This window comes from Thermobia domestica, chromosome 1, assembly GCF_964235325.1.
Source record: "Thermobia domestica chromosome 1, izTheDome1.hap1.1, whole genome shotgun sequence".
Taxonomy (NCBI): domain Eukaryota; kingdom Metazoa; phylum Arthropoda; class Insecta; order Zygentoma; family Lepismatidae; genus Thermobia; species Thermobia domestica.
The window spans coordinates 324,609,304-324,622,093 of NC_137454.1; the positions used below are offsets into that span (position 1 = coordinate 324,609,304).

The following is a 12,790-nucleotide window of genomic DNA, read 5'->3' on the forward strand; positions in this document are numbered from 1 at the left end:
TAAAAGGTGTCCCATATAAATAACATGGGAAAGATTTTTCAGTTCCCTATAAAACCACTCTAAGGTCGGAATTTTTTACTTGTACTGATTTACTTAGGTAGTGCTAACGAAAATGTGTAACCATACCGAATTTCAAGTTTCTATTCTAATTCTAAGTACCTAAAACATGAGATTATAAGTTCAAAAAAAGGTCCATTTAAATAACATGGGGAAATTTTTCATCCCCTCTTTAGACCCCCTAAAAATTAAAAATATTCACTTTTGACAATTTTCCTGTGGGTTAGTTCCGGAAAGCTACAATCATGCCAAATTTAATCATTGTAGCCCTACAGGAAGTGCTTAATAATTTATGTCAGCTCATGTAGTTTTATATATAGTTAGGATATACGAAAACTTGTCGCTGAAACTTTTCTGTTCGGATTGCTTTTCAGATACTTCGATAAGTACTCATTTTTAAAAATGATTATTTGATACGCATCTTATTACTTCTTTAAGTAATTATATCCTAGTTTGTTCAAAAGTATTTGATGAAAGATATATTCTCTTTTCTTGAAAAGAGATGTTTGAATTTGAGAATGAGACGTTAATTGATTAGAAAAATAATTCATATACTGTTAAATCAAATAATATAATCAAATAGTATAGTATAGTATAGTAATCAAATAGTATAATCTCTATGTACTGAAGTTAGTAACTATTTTTTCCAGAACATTAATTAAAAGCATTATGATGACTGGTTCTGATCTATCTGCTCAAGCCAAACCATTTAATATTGCAAGAAGAATAACTGAAAAAATTTACGAAGAATTTTACCATCAGGTAGATTTTCTTGTCAACAGAAAAACGATTCTAGTGTTTAATATAAAAAATTAGTACAATTATATATGTATATATAATGACACGATAACATAGAATTGGCGTAATATAGAATCATAGTAAATAAAATTTAGATGTCAATCTTTAACAACATGTCTTGATAGATGCTGTAAAATCAACGAATATTTTAGAATTAGAAACATATTTAACTTCAGAATGGCCATTATTTGAATTATTGCAGTTGGATTAATAGGTATAGGTCTGAAAAAAACTGTCAAGCTTTAGTAGAAAATTATCTCAGTAACTGAATCGACGAGACGGAGACTAATGGTAGTATAAAAGCAACTTTGCGAGAGAATTGTTTTGATTGGTTACGTCTGATACTCACTAAACTAAACTAAACTGCTTGTTGCTACAGCTACGAAGGATTATGACCAGTCAGATGCTACATATTCAATTGAAAGATTGGCGCTTCGAGCCTTTCTAAAGATATTCCGTAACTTATCATATTAGTTAGCTCCCAGTTATCTCATAATGATGCATCCAGACCGAGAAACCTGTGCTCATATTGAGAATCGAACCTGGGAATTTGCAGATTAACGTCAACTGATGTTGTATCACTGTTAGTTGAAACATGAAAATACAGAAACATCTTAAGATATATTTTGAGAGGTAGAACGAACTTTAGAACCAATTACTAGTGATTCAGGGGAGCAATTATCTCGATTTTGGGCTAGTACATTTCTTTTTCTTACAGATTCAAGCTAGTTAGATATTAACGTGCCTTTTCAGTTCAGATGGTCATGAGGTTTCTCTATCTAGCCCTTACAGTTTAATATGGTATTCGAACCACCGGGAACCGAACTCTGATCTTCCGCGCAGCCAAGAACGCATACTAATTAACAACTTACAGTTTCAATTACTGAAACAATATTTTATTGAACTCTGACATTTTTTTAGACCTATATCCGTTGATGAACTCAATAGTTACAATTTTATTTTAGAGTGAAATAACTAAATTAATAATCTAATTTTTTAAGAGAGGACATCTATTTACCATATTTTATATTTTCCATGATGTTCCATGCTTTTCTATATTTTATCTATTGTGAATTCAAAGAATCTAGCAGTTCTTCAAAGCACAAACATGCTTAGCTGAGAGGTAATCATCCTTGAAAGAATTTTATTAATAGGTAACAATCTAATTAGATAATTTGCAAACACGTGATATGTTTGAACCAAGATAGTAGACGCAAAGCAATTTCGAACATCAATATCAGCATTCAGTTAAGGTCGTTCGTTGATATAAGAAAATTTTCACATTTTTTTTGGAAATAATACAAAAATAAACGATAATACTAAAATTTTACAAAAGTAACTTTCCTATGGAAAATCCTATAATCTAAAATATATGTTTAACTCCTTCATTGCTGAGCGAAACATTTGTAAGTTAATTGTGACGTCATATACCTGATAACGTGTTGCACGATAACGAGGAAATTCTTGAAAATGTAATTCGATTTTAGCATCTTATGAAAAAAGATTTAAAAATACGGATGATTATCTGTTGTGATCTCAGTGTCTTTACCTACAGCAAATCTCCCGCCATTTCTAAGGCAATTGCTAACATCCTTCCAAAGAGAGGCAATGGAAATGTCATCAGCCAATTGGTTGAAACTCATCTGCCTGTTATATCTAGTAGCGAAGGGAACTTTTCTAGCGAGTTGTCAGCACTGGAGCGTAATTTAAGTTCACTTCCTCCAAGCGGTGTCAAAAGGCGTCCCAACACTACTAAGTATCATATCCCACGATTTGACCATAACCTGGTACACTTCAGCCTAATCCGAGACCTTCCTAAAAATAGGAAGGGATTCGACTCAAGTGCCCGTCCTATCTATCTTGTGTGACGGCAGAGGTACCACTTACAATAACGGACTCAATGACACGTGTAACTCGCCAATTTAGGAGTGGTATGAATTTATCCTCTCCCGCAAAATTAACTGGTAAGGAAACAATTATCCCAGAATGACAATGGTGCATTCTTGTCATTCTCACCTACAAATCAAACCGCACTGTCACTTACCGTTTGCAATTTGTACCAAGTGCCATTATATGCAATTATTTGAATTAGAATATTTGTTACCATTTTACTATGAATCTATCACGTTAATAATTATTTCTGCTGACTTCCTAAAAGCTTAATAATAATAATATATTATATTCATATATGATATGTACTGTTACTCACTAAAAATATACCACCAAGAAGGGCAAGAGGTATTAGATGTAATAGATAGCTTAAGGTAAATTGTGACATGATTATACCAACAGCTCTGTGCGGTGTGACAGGGCCGCGAGAGTGCAACATGTCAAGAGTATCTTCAACCAGGATCTACCATGGGTGTCCAGAATGGCTATGACATGAGGAGTCAGGGAGCATATCCTTTTGGGGTATGGCAAGCTACACCTCTATGACATATTTCTAAAGCACAGCTTGGGAGGTCTCCAGTGTGCGAAGAATTGTGTAATTTCATGGACCAGACGTGTTCTGTCAGCCAGAAATGAGGGGAAGCGCTGACTAAAGAAACATTTGAACATTATGTTCATGCAGGAAGTATAGAATGTTGTATGCCAAATGTGGTCAGGCGTTATCATGTTGGAAAGTGGCTCCACACAGTACTTGCAGGAAAGAGACACACAACAAAGTTCAACGTACCGTTGCTAGTCAAAGACTATCAGTGTGTATTAGACAGAACTGGCACGCAATTCATTAAGACCAGGCGTGAGATGCACGAGGTATTGCTCAGCTTTTTGCCAAAGTACAGCAGGTACGGATGGAACCATTGCAGCTACACAAGCCTATGCTATGTAGTCCATAGGAACGGCACGATGGGCGTGGAGATAGGACCTATTCCACCGGACAATATAGAACTGTTCGTGGGGAAACTGGTCATTGCGCAAAATTTTGAAATCGTGTGCTAGTGATCGAGACAGGGCAGTCCGGTTCGCCATTTAACCAGTGGTGCTATTTAGCCGGTTCGTTAGACCTGGTTGTTAAAATATTTCGAGTTTGCAGAACCGTTTGTTATACCGAGATAACTGTTATGGAATTTCCAAAACAATATAGAGATTGGGAGATGTCAAACTTTAGAAAAAAATATTTGTGCGGCAAATGGAACAACTATCTCCCTGATTCTCCCTAGATTTTGCAATATTTGAAACTTGTGGTCATTTGTCAATGCCTTGTAAGAAAAGTACTAGATGCCTCTGAAGAAAGAAAATGACATAATATTTGTGAATGTTATTTTGTAGGGAGATCTTGAAAAGGAACAAGGCCTCTGTCCTGTTCCTATGATGGACCGTGAAAAGAAGGACATGATACCAGACGATCAGGTCAACTTCATTACTCTCGTTTGTCTACCTTGCGTGACGCTTCTGGTGAAACTTCTTCCAGAGACAGAGCCCCTCTATATTGGCACAACGTAAGGATTATATTTAAATAGCTATAATATATTATTAAATCGTAGATTTCACGCCACTTAATTTTTAAAATAACTAGGGAAAATGTTAAAATTTTTGAAAGAATCGCCATAGTATTAAAGAGAATTATGGAGTAAAAATAAATTGTTTCTTTGAAATATTGAGTTAGAGTTTTGGGTTTTTTCATCCTTATGCAAAACTGACGTTATACAGGATGGGACCTATAAAGGTAACTAAAAAAGTTCTGTCGCTTTTTCACCCACCACCTTCGAACATTGATATGTCACCTAAGACGTACCTGGAAGCAAGGGTAAAAGTGGATCTGAAAAGGTAGGGGCACGGTAGGTAGCGACATGACACGTCACGCCGTCCCCCTGCCTATCTTTGCCCATTGCAATTTTTTTAGGAACTTTGGGGACACTGTACATATTTTTTCGAGGTCGGGGGATGACGTCCCCCCGCGCTCCCTCATTTTTACCCCTGCCTGGAAGATCAAAAATAGTTTCCATCAGCATCGACGACCTTCTGCCAACGTTCTGGAAGGCCATGGATTCCATCGCGATAGATCTTAATGGGCCGTGAATGGAAGAACGTATCAAGTGCATTTTGCATCTCTACTAGGGATATGAACTGGCGTCCTCTAAGGTGATGGTCCAAGGAATAGAACATGTGATAATTGGACGGTGCAATGTCCGGGATGTATGGCGGATGCAATAGTTTCCCATACAAGGCGTAGAATGGTGTCCCGGGTCATCCTAGCCATATGGGGCTTAGCGTTGTAACAGGAGGACCCCTTTGGGATTCAGGTGTTTTGAGTTTTTCTTGAACATGGCTCAACTGCTGACAGAACACCGTTGCATTGATGCTCTGACCAGCTGGTAGCAGTTCCCGATGCACGATGCCGCGAGCAGTCCACTAAAACACACAGGAGGATATTCTTCTGGTGCAGTGCTGGTTTCGGCTGTTTTAGAACCGGTTCATGGGATGCTAACTAATAATGTTGGCGCCATGGAGCTTTGTACAGGACCCACTTCTCATCACATATAAACACCCTGTCCAGAAATGACTCCTTCCTGAAACGAGACAGCAAAGAAACACAGGCGTCTGCTCACGTTGCCTTCTGGTCCGGAGTCAAATCATATGGGACACATCGACCCAATTTGTAGTGCTTCCCAAGTTGATGGAGGTGCTGCCGAATGGTTCCTCCACTCACACTGAATTGTAGTCCCATTTCCTCACTTATCTGGCCACTTTTGGCCTCAACTGCTGCCTGAAGATCTTCATTATATACATGTGTTGGTCTTCCGGCACGTGATGCGTCTTTGAGTGTTTCGTCACTGTCCTTAAACTTGTTAAACCGCCAGTGCACTGTCTGCGTAGTCACTACACCCTCACCAAAGGCCTGGCATATCTTGCGCCCCGCTGCAGTGGCGTTTGACTCCAGTTTGAGCTCGTACAGCATACACGCCCTTATGACGCTCTGTGGAGGTCCCATGTTCACTCTGTCCTTACGCAAGTTCACGGTGTAACTGAGCTTCCACAACCAGGTGGTATGTTGGATATACCCACACCAACAACTGACCTTCGCCTTATCTCCATTCACATTCAATTCACGGTGTGAGGGCCAATGAAACACAGACCTCCACAAAAAACGACAGAACATTTTTGGTTACCTTCATATTATTATTAACTTATTCTCCAATCCGGTGCAGTTGACTGTTGCAAAGGTCATCATGCAATATCAACCCTCACAGTGTAAGTAGTTCCTCATCACACTATCTCGCTTTAAAAAAAAGAAAAAAAAAGTATTACAGGACTACGCAATACGACCCAGTTTTTGAGATATTGGTTAACTCTTTATGATATTTTGAACTTGACCACCCATTGTATACTGTTATGGATGGGCAGTCAATTCACAGTAATAATATCTCACAGTGATCACTTCGTTTCGCGCTACTTTTAGTTCTATATTTTATTCAGTTAGTCATTTTATGTAGCTTTATACATTAAAGATTGCTATAAAGCTCAAATTCTGATATATTAACTAACTAGCCTATGGAACCCGGAAATTCAATGCCGCGTTCACAAAAGCTCTCCATTGACTTCTATCCTTAGCCAACTGGATCCAGTTTCTACTTTATATTCCTATTTCTTAGAGATCCATCTTAATATTGTCCTCCCATCAGCGCCTAGGTCTTCCTAAGCGCCTGGTCGTTTTCCGATTGAACTTCCAGTTAAAACTTTGAAAGAGTTCCTTCCTTCTTCCATTCTGGCTACATGGCCTGCCCACCTGAGCCTCCTTGATTTGATTACCTTAACAATGTTTGGTAAACGATATAAATTATTTAGTTCCTCGTTATGAAATTTCCCGCCATTCACCATTCCCGTTTCTTTTGGGTCCAAATATTCGTCTGAGGATCTTGTTTTAGAACATTTTCAGTCTGCTTTCTTCCCTCAGAGTAAGCGACCATGTTCTGCAACCATACAGCACAACAGGCATGATTATTGTTTTATATATTTTAAGGTTCAAATTCCTCGACAGAATTCGCAACGACAAAAGATTTTGAACTGAATAATAACACGAATTCCCTGCTTTTAGTCGACATTTAATTTCCTCGTGAATATGGTCTTGGTCTGTTAATATTAATCCTATATATTGGAAAGTATCCACTTTATCGAAAGTATTATTTGATATTTTAATGCATCCATAATTTGCAGTATTACGATCTCGACAGACTTCCATGTATTTAGTTTTCTCTGCATTTACTTCTAAACCCAAGTCCCTACAAGCGTTTAATAGGACCTCTACATTTTTTCTATTGTTCTCCTGTCATTCCCTGTTAAACTCACATGATCAGCATACACCGTAACTTGCTGAACACCATTCAGCTCAAGGCCCTGGTTGCTATCTTTGATTTTCCTTATAGCGTACTCCAGGGCGAAGTTGAATAATAGTGACGACAACGCATCTCCTTGTTTCAGGCCATTCTCGACCTGAAAGCTCGTGGACGAGAATTTTCCTACCTGGACTTTACTTTGGGATTTATTAAAACATATCTTAATTTAAACAGATTCTGAGATATTTTATCCTTAATTTAGAAATTGTGAATCCACTTACTCCTGCTCTTAAAGTACCATACCAGGCCGAATATGTACGAGCTCGAATATAATATGATCCCAGATTTTTTTTAAAACAGATAATTTTGATGGAAACTTAAAATAAACAGTACAAAATTTACCTACTTAAAGTTCTTTTTAAGATTTAACTCCCAGTCTTTTTTGCACCTTCTTTTTCTAGTGGTTATCTATCATCTCATCTTCCGAATTGAAACTGGATTCTTCAGATTTTTTTTCCCTCATAAAATGTCATCGTCCTTGACATCCATATTGTTAAACACAGCAGTTTTTGAAACTCTTAACAACAGACTCTTTGCTATTCCTTGCTGTAATGATCCCTGAACCAGAACCAGCATTTGCCAATTGGTTTCTTCAGTTTTCCTGTTGAAGTCAGTGCATGGTCACCTTTCAGCAACCAGTCGTTATTCTCCAAACGTAGATTGTTCTTAAAGGGTTTATTGACAATATCAAGCATGTGAAACTGAGATAGCGTTGCCAAGCGTCTGGTTTTCTACCAGACAATTCGGTTTTACTGTTCGTTGCTCAGTTCATTAGTTAGGCTAGGCAATTTTTGTTCGATCCTTTTATTTACAAGAATTAAGAGTGTATTTTCAGCTAAATGTACTCTATATTGATCGGATAATTAATTTCGTAGTTAAGTCAGGACTTCATAGAAATATATTAGAGTGGCCAGAATCAAAATTTAATGAACATTATGTATCATATATTTAACATTCTCACTTTTGTGTGGAAAAGATTTTCACCAGGATGAAACACAAATGGGGTGATAAGAGAAATAAACTACTGAACTTTTAGTGTATTTCTATATCTTCATGTCGTGCATTGAATTTTTAGAATATTAAATGAAGATAAGAGATGGATTATTAAAGCAGCTTGTTGACTGTGCAGAATTAGAGAAGAAATTTAAATTTGTGTCAAACAAATAACAGTTTGAATTGAAGGAGGCAGCGAAGAGTTTATGAAAAAGCTGTTATATAGAAAGTTCTATTTTAAAAACTAATTACAAATGTTAAAAATTTTAAAAACAGTAGAATTTTTCCCTTTCTTAGCTAGACAAGATTGAAACATAAGATAGTCAATAAACTTAGTATTACTTATTCCATCGTAAACACTTAAAACTTTTAGGTTGTGTTGTAGCACTGCAAGAAGAAAACATATTTATTTAGTAATCTGAGTATCAAGTAGCACAAAAATAACTGTTTGTTTTGTACTTTTGTGCAGTTTGATTTCAATGCCCTTTGTCAATAATCTCATAATTTATTGATTCGAGAGCTCTTTGAAATAACATAGGCCTTTTTTTTAACTTTCTAACCTTATTTAATTGAGAGATAAACTACTCAAAACTCAAAAGGGATGTGACAGTTACAACGAAAACATGAATATGCAATTCTTATTGTTGTTAATGTAATTGCACAGTGTATTAATGTAAATTGTACTTTAAGTTATTTAGAATAGTATCAGCAAGTATAAAAAAAAAATCTGCGAAATACATTAGCTGAAACTACTTGATGACAGCAAAATTCTTATCATTTTTTTGAAATAGTTCAGATAAAAGTAGTCGAGACAGATTTTGGATTATGACATGTATCCGGTTGACCAGAAAAAGAAAATTGGTAACCCTAAGCTGAGATATCCATACAGGGATGATGATCAGATTATATTTATTTCTGCTTTCTAGTTTTTGATTTAGTCTTTTGCATGACAACGAAAATAATTAAGAGTCAGCATTCCTCTCTTCTTTAATAAAATCTCTGGTCGTCGACCCCACACAACTTTAAACAAGTGATACAAATTGTACAGTCTCGCGTGGTACGAAAAACTTGTTTTCTCAAGTATAAAGAACTAGGCCGCAGTTATAATACACATCTGGTTTTGACGAAACTGCTTTTATACTAAAAAATATTGTATTATATTCGGGCCAACATGATAACTTTCAGATTGGTGAGAAATATAACATGGTAAATAAACATGAAAAAGATGTATGTAACTTTCATTTGTGGTTTAATGGACCGCGAACGTACTAGTGTTGAGGATCATTCCAATACACGTTACATATAATATACTAAGATAAGTTTTAAGCTTTGAAAGCTTTTGCATTATTGCGAAAATCAGGTAAATTGTTTAAGCATTTACTTTTTGTGTAAGTGTTTTCTGAAACACTTTTTTTTTCTACGTACAGACACTAAAAGACAACTAAATTATTTTAACATTTTGCGGGGAAAAAAAGTAACAAATATTTTGACAAATTATGAAACCTTACATATATTGCTCAAAGAAGATAAAAACGCATCATAAACCCTAACTATATAGGTGAATCTTAATGTGCTTTCTTTAGGAGCAAGAAGCATGAAAATATTCTGCAAGTGAGAATTTCATAAAGAAATAAGTAGAAGAGAATCAACGTATTTAACTCCAAAAGAAGAGAAAACAAATACGTTGATTGATTTGCATCATAATTGTAAATGATAATCCCTGAACCTTACCAACATTTGACAAAAGAAAAGAAAATAGAAAATTGAGCAGGCGCCCTTTCATGGCTCGCTTGTGCAGTGCCTTGCCCTCGAGTGGATTCTGTAGATATGCAGATAATTGTGAATTCTGCAGATAATTATTTCTTTAAAAATTACTTGCATAAATCTTGTTCGTTTGCCTAACTGTAGAAGGAAATAAATGATTCAATTCTGTTTAGTTTACTAAATATAAGTTACTGAAGTTTTAGAGAATTAAAATATATTAAATGGACTTAAAGTAATGGTAACATTAATGTTAAGTCCCGGGTAATAAAAGAAATGGGGTTGTATTCCTGGTAACTATTAGAAATGTGTGGGACAATACTCAGATTACTCCTTGTGCTTTAATCCGAAAAATGATACATGAATGAATTTTCTTCCAGTAATTTTTTTTTCGCTGCTATAACTTTGTCATCATCTGTTTCTTTTAGCTTAGAGTGAGTAGATATGGGACGTAAAACTAAAAAAAATTATCAAATAGAAGTTTATTTTGTTTACAATTTTTTTTTTCATTTTGTAACAGCCATTTAGGGCTAATACACTTCTAAGTATATAATGGGTGAAAATTCTCCCATACATGCGTTTGTGTATGCAAAAATTACACTAAGATTCGCTTTAAAGTGAAAAATGCTCTAAACAGAACGCAAAATAGTCGTGAATCGAAAATCAAATGGCTATGTCAAAGTCTGATAGCGAAGACTGCTGGAATTAATTCTTTTATCCCTGTCGGTACCTCATTATCCTGCATAAAAATACTTGATTCACGTTGCTGCAGCAGCTCTATCAAAACATTTGCAAAACTGGCAATGGGAAACACATTGGAACATCGTTCATATATGTACGTTTGATATGAGTCATCTGAATTTGACTTGATCCAAAATCGTACTGTTAGTGGTCGATCTATATTAGCAGAAACAGATATGGATTTAGCATTCACGTATTTCCACAATATGGAAAAGGGTTATAAGTATGCACAATTTGAGAGTATAGAACTTACTGCTTGAAGGTGAACAGGGTTACAGCAAAAGCACTGCCATTACATAAGATTTAATCCATGTAGGCTACTTGTGAAGCAATGAAACAATATTTTCTTCTCAACTTAATTTTAAACATTGTTTTGTTTTCTGTGACGTCTCTTTTAGGAATCTCCTCAAATCATGGCAAGAATTAGTCGACATGAAAGAGTTACCTGTGTGGAGGCCATCTGGAACTATAGTTACAGAAGGAACAGAACTTATTTAACCTTATGGGTCACTATCTTTTCTTTATGATCAAAAATCAACAATGTATCTTAATTTACATCAGAAAAGAATTGCTGCGTTTTCATAGTTACTAGAATGTTTTATATTGTTTGGTAACAATGTGTGTGTGTGTGTGTTAATATTTTTTGATTTTGAGAAGTTCTACATGTTTCTTAAAAGTGTATAATTTTACATGTATGTCAACATATTTGTAGAAAAAATAATCATAAAATGTATGTTCTTATCGCTGGATTTTATTTATTTGGTTACAATATTATATAGTAATTCATTTCGCTTCTTAATTTAGATCTCATTGAAAGTTATACAGTGTTTCAAAACAACACCAACAACGTTTGGGAGGTGATTCCTGACACCAAAATAAGACGAAAAGTATGGACCAACCTGGGTGCACGAATGCTTTCTTTCGAAGTTATAGGAAACATGAACAAATGAATTTTAAAGGTCCATAGCTCCAAAACTATGGTACCTACCGTAATCGGGTCAAGACTTTACTTAGGAACTAATATGTACCCTATCCAAATATCCATGTTTCAGAACCCTAAGGTACTCACGTAACAATTTTTATAGAGGCAATTTGGCTACGGGCATATAATTTGAAGTACTCACAAACTACCTCCATAAAAATTGTCGCGAAAGTACCGTAGGATTCTGAAACATGGATATTTGGATAGGGCACATACTAGTTTCCAAGTCTTGACCCTACTACGGTAGGTCCCATAGTATTGGAACTATGGATATTTAAAATTCATTTTTTCATGTTTTCGGCAGCTTATAACTCCGAAAGGAAGTATTTGTGCACCCAGGTTGGTCTACACGTTTTGTCTTATTTTGGTGCCAGGAATCATCTCTCAAATATTATCGGTGTTGTTTAGAAACACCCTGTATAAAACTTTTGGTTTATTTTTGTGACTGCAGAGGGCCTGTATATTATACTTTTATAGTTATATTTTAATAGTGTTAATTATTCGCAAAGAGAATTAGCAAAATCAAGAAAATACTTGTAGTGAGAGAATACAGACTCTAATAGGACAGTATGCTGATGGATGAAACAGAACGGATTAGAAGTGTGTTCGTAAACAAAAGTTACTCAGTTGTATAAGATCTGTAAAGATATAATTTGTGTAACTTTTACTGTAAGTTTGAGCATATACATAGATGCATTTTGGAATATTCTATGAAGATAAGAAACAACAAAGTTTTAACGGAAAATTGAACTCCTAATAATCGGTTCTCACTTTGTCTAAAATCTTAAAGACTCACGGAATATTAAGGAACGTAGAGACCAAGTGTAACGAAGAGAATGTAAGACAAGTCATTGAGGGCTAAAGAACTTTCTATGCTATTAACCATTATCAACATAATTAGTATGAATGCCATGCTTCAAATACGACAGGAAATTCTGAAGTCAGAAAAGCCAATATGAAAAAGTAATAACATTGTGATCCTCTGCAACTGAAGTGAATCAGAAGAGTTTCCACACAATCTCCATAAGTTTAAAACTAACAGACTTCAAGCATGGTCGGTTGAATGATGATTGAATCCAGACGATCCTTTTTCTACGAAACATAGAAAATGCAATCCGAA

At 35.5% G+C, this 12,790-nt stretch overlaps 1 protein-coding gene across 5 annotated transcripts in view; it reads left to right on the top strand.

Annotated features, from left to right (window-relative positions):
* LOC145662974 (cAMP and cAMP-inhibited cGMP 3',5'-cyclic phosphodiesterase 10A-like) overlaps positions 1-11,429 on the top strand; it is a 140,867-nt gene extending 129,438 nt beyond the window's left edge. For all 5 annotated transcript variants that reach the window (XM_081729079.1, XM_081729061.1, XM_081729088.1 and 2 more), the window contains 3 exons: positions 708-819; positions 4,129-4,298; positions 11,087-11,429. In XM_081729079.1, the coding sequence (XP_081585205.1) occupies positions 708-819; positions 4,129-4,298; positions 11,087-11,186 (382 nt within the window). In that variant the 3' untranslated portion in view covers positions 11,187-11,429. The remainder of the gene's footprint in view (positions 1-707; positions 820-4,128; positions 4,299-11,086) is intronic.
* Positions 11,430-12,790: the final 1,361 nt, after the last annotated feature.